Genomic DNA, 14,368 nt, shown 5'->3' on the forward strand with positions numbered 1-14,368 from the left:
TAAATCTGGTCTTTTTGTGTGTGTGTTAGAATTTTGTTCTACATCCTTCTCCAGCTCTGTCCAGAACCCTCTGTTGTGATCCCAGTCAGAGCAGTCAGTGGTGGTAGCCGAGCACCATCTAGCTGTACTGGACTCAGTCCATAGTTTTTTTTTGGGGGGGGGGGTGGTGCTGTAATTACAAAAGCAGATCTCTAGGCATTTCTTCCAAGGTGACTTTGAGTGGGTTTGAACCACTAACTTTTAGGTTAGTAACCCATTGCCATAGAGTCGAGTCTGACTCATAGCGACCCTATAGGATAGAGGAGAACTGCCCCATAGGGTTTCCAAGAAGCAGCTGGTGGATTTGAACTGCTGACCGTTTGGTTAGCAGCCTTAGCTCCCCATCAAGTGCAAACCATTTGTACCAGCCAGGGACCTGACTTTCAGACATACCAGCTTAAATCCCTGTTCTATCTCTGACTAGTCATGAGTCCTTGGGTAAATTAGCCTGTAGGAGTCATAGTTTTTTGGTATGGTAAAATGGAGACTTCTAGAAAGCCAACAGAGCATACCTTATGGAGGTAGAATATAATATGATCTACAGAGTAAACAATTCCAAAGGGGTCAGTGGAATTTATTACACACATGGACCAGGAAGAGAGTGGACTTGCTGTTTAAGAGATGACTCAGGCTTCAGGACCATCATGTCTGCCTGAGAGTTCACAGAGCAATCCGACTCTACATTTAGAAGAGACAGCATAGGGAAGCTCTGGAAATAAATAAGACTTTATTAAATTTCAACTATGTACAGGATAATGTTATATGCTGATGGAACATGCAGAGGAACTTAGGTAACTAGAATATAACAAATTCCCTGCCCTTAGGAGCCTGTGTTTCAGTTGGTGAGTCAAAACCTCCCGAAGAGCAACAATATTAGAAATGGGGCAAGGGAGAATGTTATCAGGAGTATGGATGAAATAGCAAAGCAGATTTAGATGAGTTGCTGAAGAGTTCCAGATCAAAGGAGTATATGAGAGTTTAGGGGGCGGGGTGGGGCGGGGAAGGACTTCTTGGTGGTAGTGGTACAAGGGGATTTTTTTTTTTTTTAATTTGTAAAATCACTATTATTGAATTCTAGACAATGAGTTAAACGGTGAAATTCTTAACGTAAGTTTTTGCTGTTTTTGTTTTTATTGTGCATTAGGTGAAAGTTTACAGAGCAAATTAAATTCCCATTTGATAGTTTGTACATAACGTGTTTCATGGCTTTGGTTTCATTCCTCACAATGTGTCAGCGCTTTTCCCATTTCCGCCCTGGGTTCCCTGTTTCCTTTTGTCCTGATTTTCTACCCCTTCCTGCCTTCTCATCTTTGCTTTCAGGCAAATATTGCTCTTCTGATCTCGTATAATTTGGTGTTCCAAGGAGAATGTTCCTCTCAGGTGTTATGTTTTATTTTATGGGCTTGTGTATTGTTTGGCTGGAAGGGGTCTCTGGGAATGGCATCAGTTCTAGGTCAGGAGGGTGTCCTAGGGCCATAGTCTCAGAGGTTTCTCCAGTCTCTGTCAGACCAGTAAGTCTGGTCTTTTTTGTGAATTTGACTTTTTGTTCTACAATTTTCTCCCACTCTGTCCAGGACCCTCTGTTGTGATCCCAGTCAGAGCAGTCGGTAGTGATAGCCAGGCACTATCTAGTCCTCTGGTCTCAGGGTCGTGTAGGCTGTGGTTCATTAGTCCTTTGGACTAATTGCTCCCTTGAGTCTTTCGTTTTCATACTCTCCTTTGCTCTGGTTGGGAAGAGATCAATAGTTGTATCTTAGATGGCTTCTTGAAAGCTTTTAAGACCCTAGATGCTACTCACCAAAGTAGGATGCAGAACATTGCCTTTATGAACTATGTTGTGCCAATTGATGTAGATGTCCCCAAGTCTATGGTCCTTTGCCTTCAAGCCTAGGAACTTCATCCCACCAGGTGTTTCATTATGTTTAAAAGGTTTCCCTGACTGTGCTACTTGTGTGCTCTATTATCTATATTAATATATGAGAAGTACCTATAGTCATGTTTATAGAAATAGCCACCACTAAACATGTATCTGCCGGTGGTTTTGCTCCTTTACACCCCCCACATCTCTTGGCATATCTATCTATGTATCCATTTGTAAATTATTGTTTGTTAATACTATTGTTGCAGGATTGTTTATGCCACAGTAGTTACTGTAGTTGCCCTTTATTCTTGTGTTTCTCTCAGTGTCCTCTCTTGTCTTGGTCATGTTGTGCTGACTTCTCCCATATCTTGTATTGCCTTTCCCTACACCAGTATTAACAAATCTTCTATTTGGTAATTTCTCCCCCCCCCCCATGCCTGGTAACCATCAGAGAATTTTTTTTTCTTTCTTTTTTTCTGTGTGTAAACCTTTTGTTGTTACTTTATGATAGTGGTCTTATACAGTTTGTCCTTTTGTGATTGACTTATTTCATTCAACATAATGTCCTCTAAATCCATCTATGTTGTGAGGTGTTTTGCAAACTGGTCATTATTTACCGTTGCATAGGTACAAGGGGATTTAATACTGGGTGTAAAATAGCATTCCACCACCCACCTGTTAGTTTGTTGTACTGTGGTGATTGGCATGTTGCTGTGATGCTGGAATCTATGCCACCGGTATTTCAAATCCCATAGGGTCACCATGGTGGACAGGATTCAGTAACAATTTCAGACAAATACAAGCTAGAAGGAAAGGCCTTGTGATCTGCTTTCAAAATCAGCCAGTGAAAACCTTATGAATCACAAAAGGCTATTGTCCAATATAGTGTTGGAAGATGAGCCCCTTAGGTTGGAAGACAATCAATAATAGACTCAAACATACCAATGATTATGAATATGGTGCAGGACCAGGCTACATTTTATTCTGTTTTACGTGGAGTCACCAAGAGTCAGAGAAGACTTGACAGCAATCAACAACAACAACAAAAATAGCACTATGTAGGAAAAGATGACTGGTGATGGCTTTTTCTAAGTTGAAAAGAATGTTATTTGGCAAAGGCTCAAATGTAGGATATAGTAAATTAGGATCCAGTAAATTACTAGTGGGCTGGTCCTAGCTGAAAAAGTAGATAAGCACCTTGCTTTGGTTAGGAATAAGAAATGTGGTGGGATTTAATGAAAATTTGGTTTACAGAAATTTGGAAAACTGTCATATAAATGTATGAACTCTCATTTTACGTGCAAAATTTGAAATGATGTTAATCTACCCAAATAAAAAAATTATTGAGATAATTTTGACCAGTTGGCCAAAGTGAATTGTACTATATATCTGTTTATGCTTTTTCCACATGGTGGTGTCACTTTAGTTGGCAAATAGAAATGCTTGCTGTTGCAGTTTTGATTTGTGAGAAGTCTTTATTCCTCGGTAAAAGCCTGGAAAAGTAGCTGATGACAACATAGCTGCTAGACTCTGCTCTCCTCCCCTTAAAGATCTTCCTTTTTTTGCCTTCTTTTCTCATCATGGCTATTTCTTACCCACTTCCCGACTCCTCTCGGCCTTATCCTCTTCTCCCACTTTTTTCCTCCACAGAATCCCATCAACATCCCTTCCTCAGGTCCCTGTCTCTGCTTCTCCTCAGTGATTAGAGGCTCGTGGGCAGGGACAACAGAATGGGCCAACTGCCTTCCTTCAGGACCATTACCTTCACTGGGTACCAAAGAGGGTGCAACGCCCATGGCTGAGAGAACCCACATAGAGAAAGATGAGAGTAGACTCTGTGCCAGACATCCTAGGACCTATCTCAGAGTGAGCTTGTTGGAAGGAGGAGAGCCTGGTCATCTTTCTCAGACTGCTCCAGTTCCTGCAACAACTTGTAGAGGGGTCCTGGAGGGCTGGCGTGATATTGAGTTTCTTTGGATCCTGTGAGCTTCAAGCCAGGACAGAAACAATGATACCAAAAGGATGAGAAGCCATAGATTACCAACTGGCATGAGGCATTGATCATCATATGCCAGCAGAAGAAGGTGGTGACAAATACAATGTCACTCATGTCATCGTCCTGCCATGTGTATCCAGTGACTGGTCTGTACAGAATAAAGCCTGTGTGCATCAGCCAGGAGCCCATCATCAGAAACAGAAAAGTCTCGATCAGCCAGAGATGAAACATGTCAGGAACCCACAGCTCTGCAGTCAACACCAACACCAGCAGGAACACCACCAAGATGAGCAGAGAGTGAACCTGCAGTTCCACCCCTACAGAGGCCTGAATGTGTGACACCAACAGCAGCAGAAGCACATAGAAGGTCAAGACCAGTGTACTTTTTTCTAGGACCACACACCTCTGAGGCAGCAGGTTCTTGCTTGTGATATCTGCACAGCCAATGAGGATGAGGAGGATGAACATGGTGAGGTGCTGCCACTCCTTGGGATACATAAATCTCGGTGGCACCTGCTTACTCATCAGCACCATCCCATCATCAAGACAGATGACCACGTAAGCCGTTAAGATGGAGCCAGTCACCATCTTCAACAGTCCTCCATAGGATATTTTCCACAGCGTGGCCCATCTCCCCTTATTCCTGGGAGGGCATGAAGGATACAGGAGAGAGTTATTGAAGATTATGGCCTTGGAAATCACTATTGTCTGATATAGTCCGTAAGAGAAAAGATATAACCCTGGGTAAAAATGACCATTGAATTTTCCCATGGAATTACAGGTCTGTCTGACTAAGGAGTGAAAAACAAAACTCAAGACCTTCTCTCTCTGCTCTCCCTCAGGGCCTCTCAAGTTTTGGGTTGTATATAGAGAACTAGCATCTCCCTACTTTTATCATCTCCCTCTGCCCACTGCTCCCCCAGAGAATGAAAGTTCTGGACAACAGCCTACGCTTTTGATGGAGTGGGTCTCATTGTTCCATTCCATTCTAGTACACTGGGAACTAACTCAATTCTGCCGAAGAAGAGGAATATTTCCTAGTCTGCACCTGTAGGAATGTGTGCTTGAAGGAGTTCTGCTTTTGGACTCTTGAGGCACTTACTGTCATACTTGTCCCTTTCTCCCATAGCTTGCTTCCTCTGCTCCTGCCCAGTGCTCAGAGGGGCAGTGGAGAGATGCATAGGGATGGGGATTATCCAGAGAAGTCCTGGGTTACACACAAAATGTTGTGTATCCTTTAAGACTTTACTCATATATGGTCATATACTGAGGTAAAAAAAAAATTCTGTCTTAACATACAAGTTTATAAACATTTGGGTATGTGCCCACACATGTTCATACTCAGCACCTACTTGGCCTCTTCATTCTTCTGTGACAGACACATTTTGGGACCACCAAGAAAGTCCCTTATCTGCCCACAAATCATTCCCTATTGGCCAGTGGATGAATCTGAAAAGCCACCTTTTGGGATTAATTTTGGGTGTCAAGATGTAATTTCTTATTAAAATGCAGATACTGTTGAGAGGACAGTTCTAGTGAGCAGCTTATAGTTTAATGTAAAATATCTCCTCAACTTCTCTGTCTCTTCAGCTATCATTTGCTTCATGTCTAATAGATATAGGAAGAAAGAGTCCTACCAGCTGCATATGACAGTTAATACACTCAGCTGTTAACAGAAAGGTTGGAAGTTCAAGTCCACCCAGAGATGTCTCGGGAGAAAGCCTGGTGATCTACTTCCAAATAATCAACCATTGAAAACCCTATGTAGCACCGTTCTACTCTGACACACATGAGTTCGCCATGAGTTGGAATCGGCTCAATGACAATTTGTTTTATCCAAGGCATGAGTCTTCAATTACAGGGGATGGTGGAGAACAAGATACAGATAATGGGAGGCATGCCTAGGCATACAAATAGTTCTGAGTTCATTGTACAGGGTACAGAGAATAGAGTTTCTCTGGTAGGTGTACTGAAGGAAGAGGAAGTTTATCACTGAACATGAGCTATGCTGACTTCACAGTCTTCTGCATATTTGCCCTGACCTCAGGATACGAGCAATGCGTTGGGGCAGAGAGGCAGCACCTGGATGCTAATAGCTCCCCTAGTGAGGAGGAGGACAGTTTACACTCAGGTATGAACACTGCCTCTGAACCCTCACTCTCATCCAAATATCTGTTCTTTCCCAAGCCCACTTAATATCAGACAAATCCAATCTCTTCATTCACTTGAGGATGGAAGCCATTTCTTGCCAGTGGGAGAGTGGGAATTTGAGTGTAAAAAGTGTCATAGGATAGAGAGCTTAAGATTTGCCTTCCTTATTTCATATTAACTTTCTTTTCTGCTTCTTACACAAGTGTGGCATACATTGGCTAGCAATTCACCAAATTCATTTTCTTTTTTGGTATGTCAGGATACTAAACTTCCCACCCTCCCTTACAGTCAGATGCAGCCTTGCAACTGAGTTCTAAGCAATAGAATATAAGTGGAAGTGATATTTATTGCTTCCTGATCTTGCCCATAAAATCCTCCATCGCGTACTCTTCCATGCTACCGTCCTTTCTTTTGGAATATCACAACTTACTTGGAAGTCATATGTTGTTGAAGATGGAGGAGCCCCAAGATGTAAGAAATAGAGTTTTCTAGATTACTCCTTGTAGGAGACTTACACACTAATCAGGACTACACATGTTGAACTACATGTAAGCAAAAAAAAAAAATTTTCTTTTTTGGTTAAGCAATGGAAATATTTGTGTTTGTTACAGCAGCAAGTTTACCCTAGTTGATGTAAAAGTAATACATGGGCATTATAGAAAATTTTGGAAAAACCCATAAGCAAAATATGAGAGAGAAGTAAGTACCTGCAATCCTATACCCTGAAGTAACCAAAGTTAACATGTTATAGTAGAAACAGTAGAAAGACTGGGATACAGACAGAAAATACACTGGAAATCAAGAGACCAGGACTCCAGTCCCAATTTTCTCCTAATTAGGTGAGCCCTGGTTTCTCTATTAGGAAAAAAAAAAAAAAAATTGGTATCTGTGTTCTCTAAAGAGAGCGAGAAGGAGGGAGAAAAGAAGGGAAAAACATGGGGGTTGTTGCATAGAATGAAATGTGTTTTTCCCTCTATCTTTTTTCCTTTGTTGCTAGTGGTCAAAACACCTGGAAAATCTCAGAGAGCTGAGTGCTCAGTGAGAGGAGGCACAAAGGAAGCTGCCGTCGGTGTGACACTGTGATGGAGCGAAACAAAGAGAAGAAATCCCTGGTATTTCTGTGGTTCTTGCCTTTAGTTGGGAAATCACTGGCCTGTTCTGAGAGAAAGAAGTTGTTGGTGCTCCACTAAATATTTACCATCAGTAAAGAGTCAGTGCTTATGTCTGAGTACCCAGTTCTACCTAGAATGGACTGCAGATCTCAGAAAGGGTTGCCTTTGGTCTCTTGTAATGTTATGTCTAGCACCTCAGGACTGTGGGTCTGAGGGACATAGTGGACACTTGGGAACAAGCAGACGCCATCCGTCTTCTGATCACCACATTTGTCTCTACCTCTTGGCTACTCTGGGAAGCTGGGATAAGGATGCTAATAGTCAGAGGAGAAGGGACGAAATACACCAAAGTGCACTAGTACACCACAAGTTCAAGGTTGAAAGTGGCACTCAGGCAGGTCATATAGCCCCACATAAAGTCCTATCTGGGATGCTCACGCCCCCACCTTGGCCAGGCATCAAGGTCACATGTTCATTAAAACATAAGCATCCTGATCCCAGGACTTTGAAGATTGTAATCTCCCATCCCTAACCAGAGACTGTCCGCAAGAGCAGAGAAAGAAGCCAAAGGTGGTGAATGATTAGCAGAACTGCCAGACAGCTTTAGTCTGGACACTGAGTACCTGGAAAGCTGTTTTAAGAGGAAAGCTCAGTTTGACTAAAAAAGCCCATGGAGGTTGTTCTTGGACTAGCTGTTCTGCAGCAAAACTCCCCTGCCCCACCCCACAATCCTGAGGGCCCTCAGTCATAGCCACTGGCACTTGTCTGAAATCATGAACTTTCTGCAATGATAGAAATTTTCTATAATCAGCTCTGCCTGATACGGCAACTACCAGCCGCATGGAGCTATTGAGCACTTGAAATGTGGCCAGTACTACACAGGAACTGCGTTTTTTATTTATTTTGCTAATTTAAATTTCAATGGCCACAAGTGGCAGGTAGCTACTGTATTATATGGTGTAGATCTAGAATGAGGAGTCTGAAGGCTCAGGAGAATGGCAATCCTGGATGGATCTCAAGTGCAACCTGCTGAGTCACTCTTTAATGATAACCCTAGAAGGGCTTGAAGGAGAATTCTGTTCTGGCTACATCCCACAGATTGTGATATATGGGGTGCTCTCATTACCATTCACTTTTTCATTTCTATTTTTATTTCGTCTTTAACCCAAAAGTAATTTAGAAGAAATGTCTTTTAACGCCCAAATAAACTGTATGGTTTTTCCTTTTACTATCCTTTTTATGCTGATGATATTTCTGCGTTTTTTGTTTTTTGTTTTCTTTTTTGTGTGGGGAGGGATGTGTTATTTTTCTTCATAAATATTCCATAAGCAGTATTCCAACTTTCTTATTTTTTTACATAATATGGTTATTACTGAGATGACTATATTACGTTCATTGACTATGATTTTGGATTTTTTCTCTTTTTTATTTTTGTTTTCAATTTATGGATATAAATGGCATATTGTTAATGCATTGTTGTTGTGTACCGTCGAGTTGATTCTGATTCGTAGTGACCCTATAGGACAGAGTCAAACTGCCCCATAGGGTTTACCAGGCTATAATCTTTACAGGGCGCAGATTGTCAGGTTTTTTTCTCCTGCGAGCAGCTGCTGGGTTCCAATTGCCGACTTTTCGGTTAGCAGCCAAGTCCTTAACCACTGCACCACCAGGGCTCCTGTTAATGAGTTAAGATTCCTAATTGTTATACCTTCACAGTGAATTGAATACAAGAGAAAGATAAAATATCTTTGTCCTTGTCAATTGTTACTACTTCTCACCTTGAGTTTTCTTTTGTCTGGTATCAGCATGATAACATCTTCTTTCTTTCATTATATTTCTAGGATATGTTTTTGCTTATATTTTCAACCTTTCGGTACCCAGTTGTTTTGGCATAGCTCTTGTAAAGAGCATGTAGCTTGACTTTGTGTTTTAACCTGCTCTGAAAATTTGTACTTTGATAGGGGAATTTAACATACTTAAATTTATTGGGATAGTTGATGCAATTGGACTTTTGTTTGACATTTTATTTTATGCTTCCCGTATTCCATTTGTGGTCCCAAACCCAAGTTCCACCTTTAAAAATATCTCCACAGGAACGAGTAACTACATTTACTAGAATAAAAATTTCCACTTGAGATTTGTGACACATTACTCTGTTTCTATGTTGTCCAACTTTCCTCACCTCTCCAGTTCTCATGAATCTTTACAGTCCCACTAAATCTTAAGAAACACAGTTTGCCATATAGGCAAACTTGTCTTTGATTTCTCATAGCACCAATAGTTTTTATGACAGCCTCTATTCTTTTGTTCTTTAAATAAGTAAATTTTTTATATATGAGATTTAATAAAAGTCGAGGCACTCGACTCACCTCACTGATACCTCCTTCGGAACAGCACCATCTGATGTAGCAGTTATTGCTTAGAGTCTTTTCCGCCTGTTAAGAAAGACTAGAACTTTTTGAGAAACCCAGAGAAGCAACAGGGAAGGGGGTTAATAGTACAGACCCTGGAAATACTCTGTCACATTTGAAATCCAAGCTTTGTCACATTTCTGTTATTTGCTAGTTATAAGATCTCAGTCCAGTTACCTAACTTCTCTATGCCCTGTTTCCCTCATATGTAATATGGGGTTGATAATAGCATCGTATCAGAGGATTACTGTGAGGATTAAAAGAAATAATTCAGGTAAAACACTCAACACAATCCTTGGTACATAGTAACCAAAACCAAACTCATTGCCCTCGAGTAGATTCTGACTTATAGCAACCCCATAGGACAGAGTAGAACTGCCCCATCGGGTTTCCGAGGAGCGGTTGACTCAAACTGCCAACCTCTTGGTTAGCAGCCAAGCTCTTAACCATTGTGCCACCAGCGTTCCTGGCACATAATAAGAACTCATAAAATAGTAGCTGATAATATTAATAATAATAATTTTAGTCCACGGTCAACACTCTTAGTTAAGACGATTTTCACATGAATTGTTATTTCCTTAATCCCCTGGGAAGGAGAGCTGGTCAGTTTCTTGAAGATTCATAATATCTCTATGAAGGACATAATCTATTTCCCCTGATACTCTTCGCATCCTCAAAGCTGACTGAAGATGTCAGTCTGTGAACAGAGGGCCCGGGTTTAAACAGGTGCTGCATTCACTGGCCTCATATGGGCAACCTCTGCTTTATTTTTACCTGTTTTTTCTGTAGTGGCTGCATAAAAAAGACATGGTCTTAATGAAATATTCAGGAGGTGGGTACAAGATGGTGGAGTAATCAGACGCTTCCTGTGGACCCTGTTACAACAAAACCCCGAAAAAAACAAGTGGATAGATTATATATGACAATCTAGGAGCCCTGAACATCAAAGGAAAAGTTGAGGAATGGGACTGAGTAGTGGGGGTTGGGAAAGATGGTTCAGAAGCAGCGAAGAGTTGCCACACCTGACCCGGCAGAAGCCTAAGCCCGTCAGGCAGGATCAGCTGCTGTGCTCAGTGAGGCAAGCAGTAGCACTCAAGAGGCGTTTTCCACATCGGAGTAGGCCCAGCGGCAGAGAGTCTACTCAGCCATCCAGAACCAGTGAAAAGCAGCACTAAAGCAGCTAAAGATAAGTACTTGCATCTGGCCTACTGTGGGGATTTAAAAAGTTTAAAAATTACCCCATTTTGGAAAAACCTCTCTCCCATTTATCTCCCTCCTCCCCGCTCTACAGTGGGTCCTGGGCCAGCTTTAGTGATTGCCAATTCCCCTGGGCAGGAAGTAAGACCCGTTATGCACCCTGAGTCATTCTTCCAGCATTGGAGAGGGAATAAATTAACATACAGGGAAAAAATAAGCTGCCAGCTCCCATAAGTCAGGAACTCAGGGTTGGCACAGCTCCTTTGCCTAGGCACAAGCATAGGGGATCCACAGACTTTGAATGCCTTTCACCCCTGCATAGACTTGTGTGGGCTCATTTCAATAGTGTAGGCCTTCATTACCACAGTACAACAGCGTATATACCTGAAGTCTAACTTCAACTGTTTCAGCTGTGAAGTGGCAGGTTTGTGACACTTGACACTGCTTTGCCCATTAGGGGCCTGAGGACTGGTGGCTCCACTCATGCCAGCTAGCCACCCGCGACTGGGGTCCAAGAATAAGTGCCACCCCCTCATCCTTACAGAAAACAGCACTGAGTGCTCATAGTCAGGCTGCAAAACCCACCTACTTACTTGCTCTAGGGAACAGGGGCACGCTTTCCTTCCAGACACTCGGGGCAGCTGTCAGCCTCATGCCTTGCCCAGCACATGAGCCCCTACTGCAGCCAGATACCTGTGCCTACACCAATCACCCATGCCTGTCTAGGACTGTAAGTGAGAGCCTACACCACACTCTTGGTGACCAACTACCTGGACACCTGAGCTGAATCCATATAAGAAAAGTTAACAGACTCCTCGGCTCACATACTTAGTAACAGATCTAACCACCTGGTGACAGGACATTAGAGCTTCAAAGGTGCCAATAATCATACTAGCTCACATGAGCAGCCTATTTGGGCATATCCAAACAAGAAGCTAGGACACACTAAGCAAATATAAAATAAAAAAATTATGGTAATTTATTGATGGCTTGGAGACAGCAGTCAATATTAAATCACCTAAAAAGGTAGACCATGATGGCTTCAGCAAGATCCCAAAATAAAGAATCAATAAATTTTCTGTAGGAAGAGAATTTCTTGCAATTACCAGAGGCAGAATACAAAAGATTAATATACAGAACTCTTCCAGAGATTAGGAACGAAATCTGTCAAAACACACACACACACACACACACAAAAAAAAAAAAAGCCAAAGAACACACAGACAAAGCAGTAGAGGAACTTAATAAGGTTATTCAAGAGCATAATGACAAATTTAACAGGCTGCTAGAATCCGTAGAGAGACAACAATCAGAAATCCAGAAGATTAACAATAAAATTTCAGAATTAGACAACCCAATAGGAAGTCATAGGAGCAGAATTGAGACAGTAGAAGTCAGAATGAGTGAGATTGAAGATAAAGCACTTGACACTAACTTATTTGAGGAAAAATCAGATAAAAGAATTTTAAAAAGTGAAGGAACTCTAAGAATTATGTGGGACTCTATCAGTAGAAATTACCTACAAGTGACTGGAGTACCAGAATGGGGGTGGGGTGGGGAATAACAGAAAATACAGAGAAAATTGTGGAAGATTTGTTGACAGAACACTTCCCTGATCATGAAAGATGAGAAGATATCTATCCAAGATGCTCAATGAACCCCACATAAGGTAGATCCCAAAAGAAAGTCACCAAGAAGTATTATAATCAAACTTGCCAAAACCAAAGTTAACGAGAGAATTTTAAGGGCAGCTAGAAATAAACAAAAAGTCATCTACAAAGGAGAGTCAATAAGAATAACCTCAGACTACTCAGCAGAAACCATGCAGGCAAGAAGGTAATGGGATGACATATATAATAAGCCTTGAAGGAAAAAAATTGCCAGCCAACAATGATATATCCAGAAAAACTATCTCTCAAATATGATGGTGAAATTAGGGCATTTCCAGATAAACAGAAGTTTGGGGAATTTGCAAAAACCAAACCAAAATTACAAGAAATACTAAAGAGAGTCCTCCGGTTAGAAACACAGTAACATCAGATAACAACCCAAGACTAGAACACAGGACAGAGCAACCAGATATCAACCCAGATAGGGAAGTCACAAAAATAAATCAAAGCTAAAACACTGAAAATAGGGAAACAGAGATGTCAATATATAAAAGATGATAACATTAAAACAAAAAAGAGGGATGACAAAATGTAGCCATAGATTTTTCATATGGAGAGGAAGTCGAGGCAATATAAAGAAATAAAAGACTGGTTTAAACTAGGAAAAATAGGGGTAAATATTAAGGTAACCACAAAGGAAACTAACAATCCTACACATCAAAATAAAAAACAAGAAAAATTTAAAGACTCAGCAAATACAAAATCAATAACAATGAAAAAGATGAAAAGAAAATACATAAAGAAAAGTGACTTAACACAGAAAATTAAATGGAACAAAGAAACTGTCAGCAACACACAAAAAAGACATCAAAATGACAGCATTAAACTCATACCTATCAATAATTACCCTGAATGTAAATGGACTAAAAGCACCAATAAAGAGACACAGAATGGCAGAATGGATAAAAAACACAATCCGTTTATATGCTGCCAACAAGAGTCACACCTTAGACTTAAAGACACAAACAAACTAAAACTCAAAGGACGGGAAAAAATATATCAAGCAAACAACGTTCAAGAAAGAGTGGGAGTGGCAATGTTAATCTCCGACAAAATACACTTTAAAGTAAAATCCACCACAAAGGATAAAGAAGGAAACTATATAATGATTAAAGGATCAGTACACCAGAACGACATAACTATCATAAATATTTATGCACCCAATGAAAGGGCTCCAAAGTACATAAAACAAACTCTAACAGCATTGGCAAGAGAGATAGACAGCTCCACAATAATAGTAGGAGACTTCAGCAGTCCACTTTTGGTGAAGGACAGAACATCCAGAAAGAAGCTCAATAAAGACACAGAAGATCTAAATGCTACAATCAGCCAACTTGATCTCATGGACATATATCGAACACCCCACCCAACAGCAGCCAAGTATACTTTCTTTTCCAATGCACATGGAACCTTCTCCAGAATGGACCACATACTAGGCCATAAAGCAAGCCTTAACAGAATCCTTACAAAGCATCGAAATACTACAAAGCATCTTTTCTGACAATAAAGCCATAAAAGTAGAAATCAATAACAGAAAAAGCAAGGAAAAAAAATCAAACACATGGAAACTGATCAGCACCTTGCTCAAAAACTACTGGGTTATAGAAGAAACTAAGGATGCAATAAAGACATTCATAGTTTCAAATGAGAATGAAAACACATCCTACCAGAACCTTTGGGACACAGCAAAAGCAGTGCTCAGAGGTCAGTTTATAGCAAGTAATATATACATTCAAAAAGAAGAAAGAGCCAAAATCAAAACATTAACCCTATGGCATGGTTTGAATTATGTCCCCCAAAAAATGTGTGTATCAATTTGGCTGGGCCATGACTCCCAGAATTGTGTGGTTGGCCTCCATTTTGTGATTGTAATTTTATGTTAAAGAGGATTAGGGTGGGATTGTAACACCACCTTTACCCAGGTCACATCC

The 14,368-nt window shown here is 40.9% G+C and overlaps 1 protein-coding gene across 1 annotated transcript; it reads right to left on the reverse strand.

Moving 5' to 3' along the window:
• Positions 1–3,702: 3,702 nt before the first annotated feature.
• On the reverse strand, positions 3,703–4,679 carry LOC101356197 (transmembrane epididymal protein 1-like). Its single transcript, XM_004372954.2, has one exon. It carries the CDS (start codon positions 4,665–4,667, stop codon positions 3,762–3,764), a length of 906 nt encoding a protein of 301 aa, XP_004373011.1. The 5' UTR covers positions 4,668–4,679; the 3' UTR covers positions 3,703–3,761.
• Between the last annotated feature and the right edge of the window lie 9,689 nt (positions 4,680–14,368).

Source organism: Trichechus manatus, unplaced genomic scaffold (genome assembly GCF_000243295.1).
Source record: "Trichechus manatus latirostris isolate Lorelei unplaced genomic scaffold, TriManLat1.0 scaffold00021, whole genome shotgun sequence".
Taxonomy (NCBI): Eukaryota; Metazoa; Chordata; class Mammalia; order Sirenia; family Trichechidae; genus Trichechus; species Trichechus manatus.

Excerpts from the sequence above, each read along its gene's own strand:
- LOC101356197 (XM_004372954.2), bottom strand. The coding sequence starts at position 4,667 with ATGGGAAAATTCAATGGTCATTTTTACCCAGGGTTATATCTTTTCTCT.